The sequence below is a fragment of the Physeter macrocephalus genome, chromosome 2, assembly GCF_002837175.3.
Source record: "Physeter macrocephalus isolate SW-GA chromosome 2, ASM283717v5, whole genome shotgun sequence".
Taxonomy (NCBI): domain Eukaryota; kingdom Metazoa; phylum Chordata; class Mammalia; order Artiodactyla; family Physeteridae; genus Physeter; species Physeter macrocephalus.
In genome coordinates, this window is record NC_041215.1 from 85,934,177 (window position 1) to 85,950,539 (window position 16,363).

The 16,363-nt window shown below is 34.5% G+C and overlaps 1 protein-coding gene across 3 annotated transcripts in view; it reads left to right on the top strand.

The window, feature by feature from the left end:
* The window catches only part of UBE2E3 (ubiquitin conjugating enzyme E2 E3), an 87,267-nt gene that overhangs the window by 3,273 nt on the left and 67,631 nt on the right, over positions 1-16,363 (top strand). For all 3 annotated transcript variants that reach the window (XM_028479767.2, XM_024122342.3, XM_028479765.2), the window contains exon 3: positions 324-374. In XM_028479767.2, coding sequence (XP_028335568.1) covers positions 324-374 — 51 coding nt within the window. The remainder of the gene's footprint in view (positions 1-323; positions 375-16,363) is intronic.

Genomic DNA, 16,363 nt, shown 5'->3' on the forward strand with positions numbered 1-16,363 from the left:
AGCTTGAAAAGAGAATTTCTTTGGTAAAAAGTGTTTTAAAATACGTTTTATATCCTTTACTGAGTACTAGTGGAGGGCTCGTTCTCAAATCAGGTGTAAATGTCTTACTTATTTATAGTAGCAAGTGAGAAAAAAAGCTGCAAAGTTTCTGTTAAGGGATTTGGGTTATGCCTCTGAGAACAAAGAGGAAGCAGCCATGTTAGCATTACTGAAGGCGAAGCCAGCCTTGCATTTAACTGCATGGTGGTAGAGGGCAGTGTAATTCCCCGGTTATTCTGTAGACTCTCTCAAATCCTTTTTGTCTGTTCTCATTTCACTAACAGAATTCAGAAGGAGCTAGCTGAAATAACCCTTGATCCTCCTCCTAACTGCAGGTAAGAAACAAATTTTGTTTTAATTTCAAATTGTGGAAAAATATCGAGAGATTCATGTATTGTCCTTGAATATGTGTGCTGCAGAAGAGGCTATATTTGTTTCTTTAAAGCTTTGCAAGTGGATTAAAACAAAAATTGTCGTGGGTGAATTAAATAAATTTGGGAGGAAAAAAACCTTTTTAGCGTGTATCATACACTTTGGACTTACGAATATGATTTTGTGCTCCTTGCTGGGATTAGTATGAATAGTGCTGATTTTTGTTCTGCTGTAATAGTTCTTTAATTCAGAAGTATATTGCAGAAACTTCTAAAATTTTGCTAAGCTTTAAAGTTACTGCTTGTGTGCAGTCTGAACTGACCTTCCAAATTTAGAAATTGCTGAATGTGGTGTTACAAAATGTAAATGCAGTAAACAAGAGTATAGTTGTTTCTGTTTGATTTATTCAGTAACTTGCCTTAAGGACAAATTTTACATGCTAAGCTAATGGTTTTAGTTGCTGTTTTCTAGAGAATGCATTGCTGGAATTATTTACATTTTAATTAAATGGCCTAATTACTTGGGAAAATTCTTAGTAATTTTAGTACTTGAAATACGTATATAAAAAGCAGTGAATGAGTTGGAATTTGTGGGAAGAAGTCACTTCAGTGAAACTCATGTAGAATAATTTAAGATTGTTGGTTGGTATAGGTGTATTAAAAGTAACTGGTTGATAATTTTTTCCCTGAAAAATTTTTTTAAATTCCTCTTACTTAGTGCTCAGTTTTTCAACAGTGACTTTATGGCTTCCAAAATTCATCAAACTTAGAAAACCAGTCTTTAGATAATTTGCATGGAGATACCTGCTCAAGAACAAGAATGGCTGCTAGAAATAAGGCAGTGTTGTGGTTTGATATGAAAATGTTTTCTTATCTTACCTATATTTTTGCTACAAGTTGTGTTCACTTGTGATGATCAGACCTATTTCTGAAGTCTACTTGAGATATAATAGGATATAATCCAACTGCTTCTTATCATGTGTGTTAACTGGGTCCTCCATTAAGGTGATCTGATCCTTATTTGCTCATACTTGTAATCAGACATTTCAGTTCAAAAAGGAAACATGAATGTAGACTAATTTTAAACATAGTGGTATGTCAGATCTCAAAGTAGTGCTTAGGAGCTGCACTGTCCAGTAATGTAGCCACTAACCACTTGTGGTTATTGACCATTTCAGTTGTAGTCCAAAAATGAGATGTTCTTTAAGTGTAGAATATACATCAGATTTTGAAAACTTAGTATGAAGAAAAGAACTTTTGTAAAATATTTTACTGATTTTCTGAAAAATATTTATTGCATGTTGAAATATTAATATTTTTGATATGTTGGGTTACATAAAATGTTTTAAAATTAATTTCTTTTTTACCATTTTAATACAGTTATTAGACAATTTAAAATTACGTATGTGGCTCACATTATATTTCTGTTGAACAGCACTGCTTTAGAGAATAAATAAATCAAAGTATTTCCTTTCAGGCTTCTAAATGGTGTGTCAAATCTGTAGCCATTTAGGGAGGTCAAGTTAAATTTGCTCTCTGGAAGAATCACTTAACTTGCAGAGTGTATTCTGGTATTTCTCATTGTAAAAGACGTAAAGATCTATCAGTTCAAAGGTCTTAGATGTTTTAAAATTGCATGTAAGGTCAAACATTTTTTAAAGGTTTTTGTTGATTTTCTGCAAATGGCACAAACTGGTGTTCTTGTGTAAATCTAGCGAACCCAGTAGAGATGTGTGAGATGCCCTCAGATCAGTAGCTTAGTGTTGCAGTTGCTGAAGAAATGTGCTCTACATGTTTAGCCCAGGAATGTTTCCACAAGGTCACTGACGATTATTTTAGAGGAAGTAGAGTCTTTCTTGGAGATAGAAAGTTTAACTTGTTATTATTTTTCTCTTTATCTACCAGATTTCCTTTCAGTCCATGAAATAATGCTTCACATTTAGTGATTAGGCTAGTGAAATAGTGAACCTTTGGGCTTGCTCGTGTGCAGTAACTTGGAATACATCATCTGTGCTTTCCCTTGTCACAACTTGTGATCACTGTCAACTATTGCAAATGACATCTTTCAGTTCTCTGTTTCTTGTTATGTATGAGTTTCTTTGTGACTTTGTGAGTGATTAAAGAAAAAAAAACAGAAAATATGAGTCTTAGTAGGACACTGGAGAAGTTTTTTTTATTAGTTTGGGGACAGCCTTCCTTCATATGCTGGACAAGTAAAATACCCACATAGTTCTGTGTGTTTTTCTATAAGTCTTCAGATTCTTTTGGGTGGAAGAACATCTAGTCCTTGTTCTTGAGCAGGAATTTGGAATAGTGAGTGTTTAGTGGAGGCATTTTAGGATTTTGACAGCTAATTTAAAATTTGTATTGTATTTTTACCTTTGTGTCATACTTGTGGTGTTCCTGTATTTCACAGGTGCATTGGTGAGAATTTTAGCTTTATGATGATTGTACAGTTTAAATTTGTTAATTTTTGTCTTAATTAAAAATGGGACTCTATATTAATAAATTCTAGAGTATGTGAATTCGTATTGCCTGAAATCTATGAAACCTAATTCTTTTGACTTTAATGTGTAGTTAATCAGAATTCCATTATGGTTTTGAATATGATTTTTATAAGCTTATCGAAGTACGTGACACATTTAATTCTTCCTCAGGGAAGAAATGTAAAGTATGTTTGTGTACATTCAGGAAAAAGTTGAATGGAATACAAGAAAACTCAACAAAACCAAAATTACTCAGACTTGATTAAGATTTTTCTTAAATTCCTTCCTATGTTTAATTAATAAAATATTCTTTAGTTATTATACAACTGTGTCAAATATGTATACACCCAGGGTGATGATAGGATAGACTTAATTACTGAATTAAGTGTGTGGCTTTAAACATGTTTGAATACATTTTGATAGTATTGATATTTCTTTTCCCAATAGTATAAAAGTTTGATAAAATGTTATTTCCAATGATTTGATGGCATTTCAGTTTTTAGGTATTGGAGTGCTTTAGGCCAAAGCATTCTAAACATAGGGATATAACATTTAGTGCCTTCAATTCATACTCTTTACTGTATTCCAGATTAGACTATAAACAGCTGATACACCAGTGAGAATGAAGGGAAATTGTATGTGCTATTAAGACATTTATGTTCCATCCAAAGAGTGTCCTTGTCCTCTCAGGACTTGACAGGTGGCAGAAGTTTAGAAAGGTGCTGGATTTTGAACTTAGCCTCTAATTCTTTCTGTATCTGAGAAAGTAGAAAAATACTCTCCAAAAATATTCTTTAATATGTTCAGATTGAATCTGTGTTAAAGTAGGTATTCAGGGACATTTGTAAATAGTTTTTGTATGTGGGAAAGACCTTATTGGGAGGGAGGTGTGACGGTATCAAGTTATAGTATTAATATGCGAAACCTGAAAGTAGGTACTAATGCTTGCAAATTTTGCTCATTTCCTTCTTTCTAAAAAAAAAAATTAAGAGAAGCAGTTAAGTTCTAAACCAGAAGTTGGCAAGCCCTGATTTATTTGTAAGCCTAATTGTCTAACTGGATGAGCTCTATCTCCCTTTGAGGGTTACCACCACTTTGCACCATTTCTAGGGAAGATAGAACTTCGCTGCTCAAAGGGTGGTCTTCAGACCACCATCGTCTGCATCACAGATGAGATTTTTAGAAATGTAGAATCTTGCCTCCCCCACTGCAGAAGTACTGAATCAGGATCTGAATTGCAAGTAGATTTCCAGGTGAATTGTATGTATATTAAGGTTTGAAAAGCAGTGGTACTGGAACTGGACTGTCTGGGTTCAAATCCCTGCTCTGGCACTTAATAGCTATGTTAACTTAGATAAGGTATGGAATAGTTCTGTCTTTCAGTGTCTTATCTGTATAATGAAGATTAAAATGATATCCCTCTTTATAAATTTGTTGTGAGGATTAGATGAATTAATATGTTTAAAAATTTTTTAACAATGTAAACTTGGTCAGTAAAGTGGCCATAGCATAGTTAAAGAGCTAGTTTATAGCAGTATACCTTCACTCTTGCTGGCGTTTTCTCCAGTGCATCAGCATCCGACTGTAGGAGTAATTTCATCTTAATCAGCTCCGCACCTATTTATTGAGACTATGTCAGGCAGCTGTTTTTTTGATGTTAGTAAAAGCAGTTCTTGGAACTTGAGTAAAAAAGAAAATAAACCTAAGAACATTGGGTAAAGCTGAACAAATGGTATATCCTCTTTAAAGGAATATGCTTAAGGTTAATGATACTTAATTCAGTAGAGAATGCTCTGACTGTCCAATAAAATTATAATAAAAGATTTTAAAATAATGGTGATAGTTATGTTTTCCCTTTTAAATGTTCCATTATAGGAATTTGTAGTTTTACTGTATTGAGAATGAGATTAGATTATATCAATGTTTTTGTAAAATTTAGATTCTGAATTGATACACTTTACTCGTTACCTAAACATAGCATTCTTTCCTTCTCTCTGATCTAGGGAGAGATTTTGGAAGCTTTCTCTAATTGGTGTATGAAGGCAGGTCATGATCAAAATAACATGTGATATCTACATAGCTTTGTTGGTTGCTTATACAATACTTGGTTTTAAACCCTCCCACACATATGGATAGATTGCTTTTTCTTTTTTACTTATACATTTGATAGTTATTAGCCAACAATATTAGCCAGTTTATATTAGCCATGAAGGTACCCTATGTGAAGGTGCCCTATTTTACAAAACAAAATTGTGTCATTAATCATCTAGTCCTTTTGTTTTCAACTCTTGAAAAATAATCCTGCAATTGCCTTTTTATAAAAATTAAATCTCAGTTGGACGCTCGATTTGTAAAACATAAGTATAGGACTACTCTGACTGAAGGTGTTTTCCATCTCACTCTACTGTGGTCATCTACCAAGGGATAGTTCTTATTTTATTATTAATTAATTACATTTTGGCATCAGCATAGACCTCAAAAATCATGAGGATTTTTCTTGGTACTTGGACATTCCTGATAATTTTAACTGTTTTATTTTTCAATAAGCTAATACTTGGTTCATTCAGCACAGCTGTAATATCAATACATGAATCCAGTATGTTAATACTATATACTATAATTATTTACTTGTTTGTCTGTCTTCTGCAAGTGTTAGTGTTCCTTTGAAAGGAGGATTGTCTTGAACATTTTTCTGTCTTCACACAGTGCTTTTCATTTGAAGATTAATTAAGTTAATAAATAAGTTGAAGTCTGTCAGATTGACAGGAATAGAAATTCCAGGCAAAACAATGAGTTTGGATTGGAGAAAATATATTAAATATCCCATATATTCTTTACTTTTTCATAATTGTAATTTTTAATATGATTATTCAGAGGTATTTGGTTACCATTTTTATTGTAAAAGGAAGTTGATTCACAGTAAAGCTAATTATTTCTCTCATATATGCCAGTGTAGCAGAAGGACTCAGTTCTGTTGTGACTAAAAGTTTTTTCCAAAAGAATGATGTGATTGAAAATAATATTCTTCCCATCTAAAGGTCACATTTTTATTAGGGATCTATTAAGTTCAGTGCAGATAATGTAATTAGAAAGTGTGTGAAAACTGTGCATTTAAAAAGTTGCGTGGTTACTTTGCCGCTGCATGCAAGACTCTCAAATTGTTTTGTTCCTTTCTATACGTAAGCAACTGGTACCTTATTCTCTCCTTGAATAAGTTGCTGTAACAGCAGATGGATATATTTAGTTATAAGAAAGTCAACGAGTCATTGTTCCTTAGAGTGCCGGGCACTCCGATTGATAACGGAGAACTTGATCTGCCATTCTAGTCTTTCCTACAAAATTAAGATTAAAAACATAGAATAAAACCACCTGTAGATGTAGAGAAATAGAAAACAGTTTTTTTCCCTTCCCATACTGCTTTTAACAGGGAAGTATATTTGGCATTTTAGAATCTAGAAGAATAAACATCTTTAAACTTTTAATATTTCTCTTGCCTCAGTTCTCAACTGGGGGCAGTTTTTGCCTTCTTATTCCCTCACCCCACCCTGGCCTAGGGGGCAGTTGGCAATGCCTAGAGACTTTTCACAACTGGGGGAAAAGGGGCTGCTACTGATAATTTAGTGAGTAGAGGTTAGAGATGCTGCTAAATACCTTGTAATGCCTAGGTCAACTCCCTCCAACAAAGATTTATCTGGGCTATAAAATGTCAGTAGTGCTGAGGTTGAGAAATCCTGCTGTAGATGTTTATTCCAGTACCTTGCCTCTTTAATTTTTACAAAGTTTGCTTTTTACCATTTTCCTATCTTACTAGTGATGCCTACTGAATACATTCTCCTATACCTTTCTCAGAGTTGGTGTCCCCATCTCCCACTACTCTTGTGCTGTAGTTTATCTTACGTTATCTGATACATGTCTGTTTTTTTATGTGAACCTACAGGAATGGCTACCTTGAGTACCTGCTAAATTATGGTCTATTGAGCCCAGAAATGCTTACAGCAGTATTTTTAATTAACTAGTCTCCTTCTAGTTAATTATACCGTCTCATGATTTAGCTTTAGGCTGGTTGTATCTGTGTGCTGCTGGGAATATTGAAGTATCATCAAGTAGAAATACCATTGGAAAGTCATCAAAATTCAATTGGATTCAGTACATGATTGAACTACAGACAGGTTAGAAAGCCATGCTCTTCATTTTATTTTTATTTTTATCATTAAGACAATACAGAGATTGTTTACTTCTATTATTGTTACAAGTCCACAGTCCTTTATTTCAAACTCTTGGGGCCAGTAATGTTTCAGAATTTGGAAATTTTAAGATTTTAGAAAGGGAATGTGATATATTTGTTGTATTTTATGTAACACTGCCAGTGGGATCTGGAGAAGCACTCCATAATCAAACACATTCATATTTCTACAGTCAAATTGTATGAATTATTTTTCTCCAAACTTACTTTTTTTTTAATCTTTGATTTTTAGAGCTTTTGGGATATTCCAGAATTGCGGGTAAGCAATTGTGGCTCTGTAATACTTGTTACAATGAAAAGTGACTTCAGCTATTTTACTCCTGGTGAAAGGGTGTTTAAAGTCTTGTTCAGCTTTTCTTTCTTTTACCTGTTTCCTGATAGCTGTTTTTAGTTATTTTTGTACTGTTTTGTTTTTTTTGTGTGTGTGTGTGTAACTTGTGTGCTTAACTAGAAAAAAGTTTAGACTCTTGAGTTTAGAATTTTTTCTCCTTAAGGTGAAACTATAAGTATCAGTTTCTTTTTAAGTTATTCTGTGTACATTGGATTACTTTTCTACTTTGCTATCAGAATTCTCTTTTAATCATTCTGTTCATTCTGGATATACAAAATTACACAGAAAGGAAGATATCCTTTAATACCTAAGCTCAGGACTTGCCATTTTTATGTATGCATTTTGTCTAGCATTTGGGTGCAGTTAGACTGTAAAAGGAGACGCTGAATTTTTGCTAAGCTGTGTTGCATTAACAAACAAACCTAGAAAGCTCATAACATGAACTTATAAACGTTTGTCTCACTTGTATGAAGTCCTCTGTGGGTCCAGGGACTCTCCTGGTTAGCTCTTCCACGTGTCGGCTCAGATCTATGCAGCTTACATCTTCTAGCCCTGCCATTTGGAACATGTGTCCAGGCAAGATAGCTAGAGGGTCATGTGCTGGCTAACTGTTAAGTGCTTTGGTCTGGAAGTAAGGCATGAATTAATCACATGGCCTCTACCAACTGCAAGGTGGCTGGAAAATGTCGGGGAGCATATGGATATTCAGTGAGAAATCGATTTCTCTCCCTATATACAAAGGATATATACTTCATGAATAGGTGAGCACCCAGCCTGACACTACTGGATTCCATAGTATAGTGCCTATTAATATGCTATTTTATTTAATTCCAAAAACAATCCTTTGAAGTATCATTTTTGTTAAGATTTCAAAAGCTAATCTGAGAGTTGTCACACATGTAGTGCATATACATAACAGCTACAGGCCAAAAATTTAGGCTTACTTTAAAAAAAAATACATTTATTTATTTATAATTTTTGGCTGTGTTGGGTCTTCATTGCTACTCGCAGGCTTTCTCTAGTTGAGGGGAGCGGGGGCTATTCTTCGTTGCGTTGCGTGGGCTTCTCATTGCAGTGGCTTCTCTTGTTGCAGAACACGGGCTCTAGAGTGTGCAGGCTTCAGTAGATGTGGCGCATGGGCTCAGTAGTTGTGGCTCATGGGCTCTAGAGCGCGGGCTCTATAGTTGTGGCTCGCGGGTTTAGTTGCTCCGCAACAAGTGGGATGTGGGATCCGCGGCATGTGGGATATTCCCAGACTAGGGCTTGAACCCGTGTCCCCTGCATTGGCAGGCAGATTCTTAACCACTGTGCCACCAGGGAAGCCCTTTAGGCTTGCTTTTTACGTGAAGGTAAGCACTTTTGCTTTTGTACACTGCTGCTTGAGAAATCTGGTAAAAGCATTCAGAGTTGTTTAAGGGTTTGTAGGTGCATACTTAGTGTAAGTACATCTCATTTGTTTGCTTGTAGTCTCTTGAAGGATCCAAAATACTCTATGGTTTTAGAACCTGGCAAGTGAGGTCCAGATGGTGAGTTGGAGAAAGAAGAGTTGCCTTCTTTGGCTTGGGGGTGCTAGGCTCGCCTTGGGTTTTTTTTTTTTTTTCTTCTTCTTCTTTTTAAATCATTCAGAAGCATTTTCTTTTCAAGGAGCATTCCCCAAGTTGCCAGCTTTCTTTCCTATTCTCTTGCCTTGTAAGGAAGAAGGTCAGGGATTGAATATGATCGTAATGGAAAAGACAAATCTTTGTTCTCTGGCTTGTAGTTCCTTGTGTAAGGCTTTTCTTTGGGCAAAGCAATGAGACTTTAAATCTGCCTCTACTTTTTTGTCTGGGGTATTGTGAAGCAGTCTATGTTTATGAATTGCTTTGAAGTTGGAAAAAAAATCTATGGATAAGAATTTCTAGCTTTATGGAGAAAAGTCCTAATCACATAGGATTTTAGGAGTATTTTAATGCTGATTTCTCAGCAACATGTGCACTTGTTATTTTTTAATACTGGTACTAGATCTGACTTTTTATAGAAATTTGGCTTTATATTAGATCCCTCTTAATTTTGTCTTGTTTTATATTGTTTCATAGTTTATTGAAACACTATTTTTCCTAAACTTGTGAATTTATACAAAAATATTTCCAGATAATAGTATGGAGATTTGCTTTTTTCCTAGGAGTCTCTGGAAAAGGAACTGTTCCACTTAGCAAAACAGACCTTATGTTTTCAGTGTGACCTGCTAGGTTGATACAGTTCATTTTAGATTGATAAAACTAACTGAGTTTTGTGAATCAGATCTGTGTCTTGCATCTTGTCTAAATGCTGTATTAAAATTAAATTCTAAAGCTTTCAGCTTTTTCTTTCTGTTGACATTTCATCAGTTTTATAAGGGTATAAAAGGAGATAGCGTAAGCTTGTTTTTAGCACCTGTTTTGGATGTGATGGTCAGTAAGATGTGATTAACCTTAAGTAATACCAAGAGGGTCAAATTTCTAGAGTTATTAAATTTTAAAAATCCCAGCCTCCTGTTTGGTCCTTGTTGTAAATAATAATTGTTTTAATTTTATGGTTATTTGCAACAGATAAAACTTTGAAAGGAGTTGCAGTATTGCCTTGTTCATTCATTGTCCAAAGTTTAGTCTGTCTGTTTTGGAGGGATTTGGACCAGTTTTGCCATTCTGAAGTTTCTTTGCTGCTTCACTGTCCCAGAGTAAATATACTTTGTCATTCTGTTTAACTTCTAGCTTGTCTGGGGAAAAATAAAGACATCTCTAGTCTGAAATTGCTTTTGGGAGTATAGCTCCACATGTTTTGGTCTGAGTAAAAGGCCTAGGGAAACATGAATTTTGTTACCTTTTTATTTTATTTTCCTTTACTTATAAATCATCATGATGATTCTCCCTTTATATCCATGGGACTCGCTTTTTATAAACACCATTCATTCCCTTTCTGAGGGTGGTTATTTGTAGTTTGTTTTGCCATTTACAATCTTATAGGTCCTTTACGAATGGATCATTTTTTTACATTAAATTTTAGTAGGTCAAGAATCCATTTATTTAGGGTCCCCAAGAGAATCGATCTCAGAAGATTATGGCTACACATTTTTTATGGCTTCCTACTGCTTTCTGTAGTCTTCTCAATTTAAACAGTAGCAACAACAAAATATAGAGGGCATCATAAAGCCTTGGCTTTATGGTTTTATTTTTGTTTCACACTTGTTTCTAAGGGTATTGGTAATATTTGTTGGATTTGTAAATACTTGTAGTAAATCTACCTGCTATCACAAAGAGGGGAAATCTGGCATTTGAAGGGTTTAAACACAAACTTAGATGCACGTGACCCGTGTGGAATTCAGTGACGGTTTTAACTAGTGCACCTTTAGATTTTCTTTATTTTATTTACATCAGTGTCTGTTTAAAATTTTTAAAGACATTTCTGTTATATCCTCCCAGATGCTTAATATCCCCATATCCATTAGAGGACTATGCCAAGTATTCATTTTGTTCTTTTATAAGCCCGAAAATAAACATGTTGCAAATGATCGCTTTTCCCTCCTGCTGAGGTTTCTTAACTTTTTAAAATTAACTTATTATGGAGAACTTGAAAATATATACAGAAGTAAACAGACTAGTGTGATAAATACCCTTGTAGCCTTCACCCAGTTTCAATAGTTAGCACCTTTGACCAATTTTGTTTCATTTATAACACCAAACCATTTCACCCTCCCCTATTACATTGAAGCAAATCTCAGACATCATTTCATTTGCATTTTTAAAGAACAGCTATTTCAGTGTGCATTTTCAAAAGGTAAGGACTTCTTGTAATTTAACCACAATGTCATTAACACATCTAAAAATATCAAAATTCCTGAATCGGTCATTGTTCAAATTTACAAATGTCTCAGAGATGTCTACCTTCCTTCTTCACAACTAATTTGAATCAGTATCCAAATAAAGTAGAGACACTGTGATTGGTCGATGTTTTTTATGTATCTTCCAATCTATGAGTTCTCTCTTTTTGTTTTTGTCTTTCTCTTTTTCATTTTTGCAATTTATTTAATGAAATAGGGCTGAGTTTCTAAGTCTGGATTTGCTTATTGCATTCTTAGTCATAGTATAATATCTTTCTTTGTGTTCAGTGTTTCCTGTAAATTTGGGAGTTAGGTCAAGAGGCTTGTTCATATTCAGGATTGATAGCCCCCCCTCCTTTTTTTCTTTTGACAAAACTGCTTTATAGGTCGTAGTGAGCTTTTCTATCAGGAAACACTTAAGATCCGATTGTCTTTTTGTGATGCTGGTAGCCATTGGAATACATCTCTTAAGAGAAATTTACCCACATCTTCCATTTGGTTACCAATCTGGTGAGTTACATAGTGAAGGCAGAATAGTGGTTAATTCTTCCCCTTGTTTATCAGATTTATTTTTTTCTTCCTTTCCAGAATAATGAGTTGGTTTCCTATTATCCTTTTCAGACTCATTGTGAACTTGTATTTGTTGTGTTTCATTCCATTGCAGTACTTCAGTATATGCTACTATAGTCCTTACAGACCTTCTTAATTTAGATAAACTTCAACTTAAATTGCTTTGCCTTGAAACTTTGGATGTATAAAAGTTGCATGGACATATTTGGTGGTAAAATAATGCAAATGCATGTTGTTCAACTTAACCAATGCCCTAGGTGTTATTTTTAAAACTGAGTACTTACTGAAACTATTGCTTTAAACATAACATATTTTCCTGGCCACCTCATCATTTGTCAAGGGATAATCAATGTCTTAGCATTAGAATAACCAAAATTCCTTTATTAGAACTATATGTCCTTAAGTTCTGAATTAAAATAGATTAAGGTGGAATGCAAAGACCTTTATCAGAATCAAATTATCACAAGAATTAAATTAAGAAATGAACTTTGTTCATTTTTATCTAAATATACAAGAAGAATACACAAGAAAATCGACCTTCTTTGTCTGTTTACAGTGTTTCTTATCAGTGTCCACTTTGGCATTTTGGACTGGGTTGTGCTTTGCCTTAGAAGACATTGAGCATCCTTGGACTCCTCTGACATAATGCTAGTAGGGCCTCTCCCAGTATTGTGGCCACCAGAAACCAGCTCCTCCTCCCATTTCCAAATGTCTAGGGGGGAAGAAGGGTTATCATTTCCAGTTGCAAATTACTGGTCTAGATTCCACATTATAATGATAGCAAATAATAATGCTGTAATAAAAATATTTTTGTATAGCATTGCTTTAAGTAATGTATAATTCGTAATAAACTTCTTATGTAAAATCTATCATGACCAAATGTGTATGATTTTACTGCATATGAAATTGTCTTCTATGCAAAAAATAGATATTTTCTTCCTCTAGCATTTTACTTTTTACACCTCCCCTAAACTCTGAAGTTTTTCATTAAATTTAAGCTTTTTGTATGACCTTAACGTGTACATATACACACTCTCTGGCAAATATGTATCTTTGTATATTCCTTGATCTTTTTATTATGAGTGAATTTGATTTTATTTACAGGAGAATCTGTGCTCTTAACAGGATTTTTCTGCTAGCCCATTGCCTGAAACTGAACCTTTCCTTTTCATTTATCTCCAGTCTCTTTCTAATTATTAACCTTATCCTGTTTCTGAGAGGTTTTTTTTTTTTTTAAGCCCATTTGTCATCTTTTCTTATCCACTGTCTGGCTGCCCATTTATATTTTAGTTTACTGAGCCATATATATAGCCACATCTCCACTTCTGTCTTGTATTTCTTTCATCTTTTTGTAATCTGGCTTTTCCTCTTCTATTTTATTTGTAAAAGCTATTTGGTAAGCTAGCTGTCAGTGTTTTCTTCATATGACTTATTTTTAATTTCTTTTTTGTTTTAACTGCCTGCCTTCTTATATGCCTTTACTTTCACCTTCTTTTTGACGTCCCTGAAATGTCTCTTCTGTCTCCTAATTACTCTTCTTTAAGTATTTAGTATTTCCTCTTATGTGGTGTATTATTCTTTTTTTTCACTCTTGTATCTTTTATCCCTTTTCATTTCCCCTGGGCACTCATACCACATTGTGTCACAGCTGCTTTTTGATTATGGAATTCCCTCAGGAATTTTAGTGGGTGTCCATCAAAATGTTCTGCATTTGGTTCTTATCTTTATTTTTAATTTCTGTTATGTATAAAAGCTATGCTCTGGCAGAAGTGGTCTGTTTCCCACCCCCTGGGCATAACATGGGTTTCTAGGGTCTGCATCTCTGTTTACCTTCTCTCACTGCATAGAATGGCTTTCATCCACCAAACAGTAGTGCTCCTTTAAGGCCCATTTCAAATCCTACATCTTGTGAAGCCTTTCCTGCATATCTCTCTTTTGAGAGACTTACATATTTATTCTCTGCTACTTATTGCCTCTTGTCACATGCCCTTTCTTTCCAACTGAACTGGGCACCAGAACTGGGTGTGGATCTTATGTTTCTTTATATTTTCACCTCTTAGTATAATACTCTTGCACTACATTTTAGGATAATGTTAATGAACTCCTAAGTTGAAAGTAGTTCTCAAACTAGCCAAATTCTCAAAGGTGTGGCATACCACAGGAACCCTACTTTGACCATACATCCTGGTTTATATCTTTTGTCTTGGTGTAATAGTTAATAGCATTTCCTTTCACTTTCAGAAATATCCCAGTTAGTATGATAAGTTGTAGGGTTACCTTACCCTAATGCTATATGTGGGCAGTGTTCTGGTTAGGCTTGGTGAATCAAAAGATTCTTGTAATCAAGCATTGTCCAAAGCAGAGATTCTAATTTCGTAGTCCAAGGGTGGCCTGAGAATGTGCATTTTGAGAAGGATGTCTTAGGCTCCACCTACTAGCTGCACTGTAATCAGTTTTTTGAGAAATAGTGCTCTGAGATTTAGGGTCATTGTTGGGATGAGGAGAGTTGGGATGGAACAGGGAATATAATGAAATACCATTTATTCTCTATGAAGCTAGAGAACAGTTAAGATCGTGTTTCTTACTTGGTTTTTAATGGCTAGCTGTTTCTTACCATAAGCACTCTCTATACTTTGATTGCCTGTGTCATAATGCAAAAGATTGGTAAAAGTGTATGGGAGGAGTGTGCGAAACATTAGGGCCGTGTGTATATGTATGTGTGTGTAGCTAATGACTTAATGAGGGCATGAAATTTTAGTGCGAACAGCTGAAAATAAAAATAAATCAGAACTTAATAAGATGCAACTTTGGAGGAAGATGGCATTAGCTAAAAGCACCAGAGACATCCCTAAATCTTACTAGATGTTTTTATTTAAAAAAAAAAAAAGAAAATTTTAAACAAACAAACTTCAACAGCAGTCTCTTAACGATAATCGACAGAGGATGATTCATTTGAAAACATGGATTAGATTATTTGTAAAATAACTTTTAAAAATTTATGCTTAATACTTGTATTAAATACTTTCCTCTATAGATTTACAGTTAAGATGTTTTAAACTTCCAAGTGGTAGCTCTTTCCCATGTTATCTTTTATTCTAGAGCACAGGAAAAGATGACAAACTACCTTAAACATGTTTTGAGGCAAATATGACCTAAGTCCCCAAGCATGATACTAGTACTGCCAAAATGACAATGGTCTAATTTCATTGATGAACAAAGAGCATTAATTGTAAAAACAAAAAGAATACTCTTCAAACAAAGGAAGTTTGTTGCAAGACTGAAGAATGGCAGTTCCCAGTCCTCTGATATATCACAACAGTAGGCTAAAGAAGAAAAGTTATTGAGCGTTTCAAGAAATACATAATATGATACAACTAAAAAAAAGAAAAGAAACAGACGCACAGAAACAGAGAACAAATTAGTGGTTATGGGGTGGAGGGGCAGCATAGGGGTAGGGGATTGAGGTACAAACTATTATGTATAAAATAAGCTACAAGGATATATTGTGTAACAAAGGGAATATAGCCAATATTTTATAATAACTATACATGGAATATAACCTTTAAAAATTATCAGTCACTATATTGTACACCTGTAATTTATATAATATTGTATATCAACTGTACTTCAATTTTTTTAAAAAAAGAAACACAATATGAAATAAAAGCATTTGGTACATTTTAGTCACTCATAAGTTATGGACATTTTGATTGTTTCCACCTTTGGGCTGTTGTGAATAGTGCTGCCGTGAACTTGTGTGTACAGACATTTGTTTGAATACCTGTTTTGAGTTCTTTAGGGTACATTCCTAGGAGTGGAATTGTGGTCATATACTTGCCAAACTGTTTTTCACAAAGTCTGTGCTACTTTACTGTCTCACCAATAATGTATGAGGTTTCAAATTTCTCCACATGCTTGCCATACTTATTTTCTGTTGTTTATTTGTTTGTTTGTTCATTATAGCCATTCTGGTGGGTGTGAAGTGGCATCTCATTGTGGTTTGGATTTGCATTTTCCTAATCGCTCCTGATGTTGAGCACCATTTGGTATATTTTAACTGACTTTCAAATCTTAAACAGTGAAGTAGAAGAGAATTTTTCCTTAAAATAATAAAATATGCTTCTCTTTAACAAAAAGCCAATATTCTATTTGTTGAAAATACTTGCGAACAGTTCTTTTAAATTTAGGGGTGGGGGGAAACCAAAGGTGCCACCATTATAGTTATGTAATAACTGTGACTATAAAATTCCCAACTATTGGGAAAGCAGAGACAGATTCTACCCCCCCACCCCCCACCCCGCCCCGCCTGCAAAACAAACAGACGAGCAAAAACTGTCCTGTTGTACATCCAGGAAGTCCAGCTGACCCAGATAAAGGGCTCTGGAGTTAGACAAATACAAGTTCAAGTCCCAGCTCCACAAATTAACTGTGAGCTTTTGAGCAAGTTATTTAACTCTTCTCTCAGAAATGCAGATAATAATCTTATTT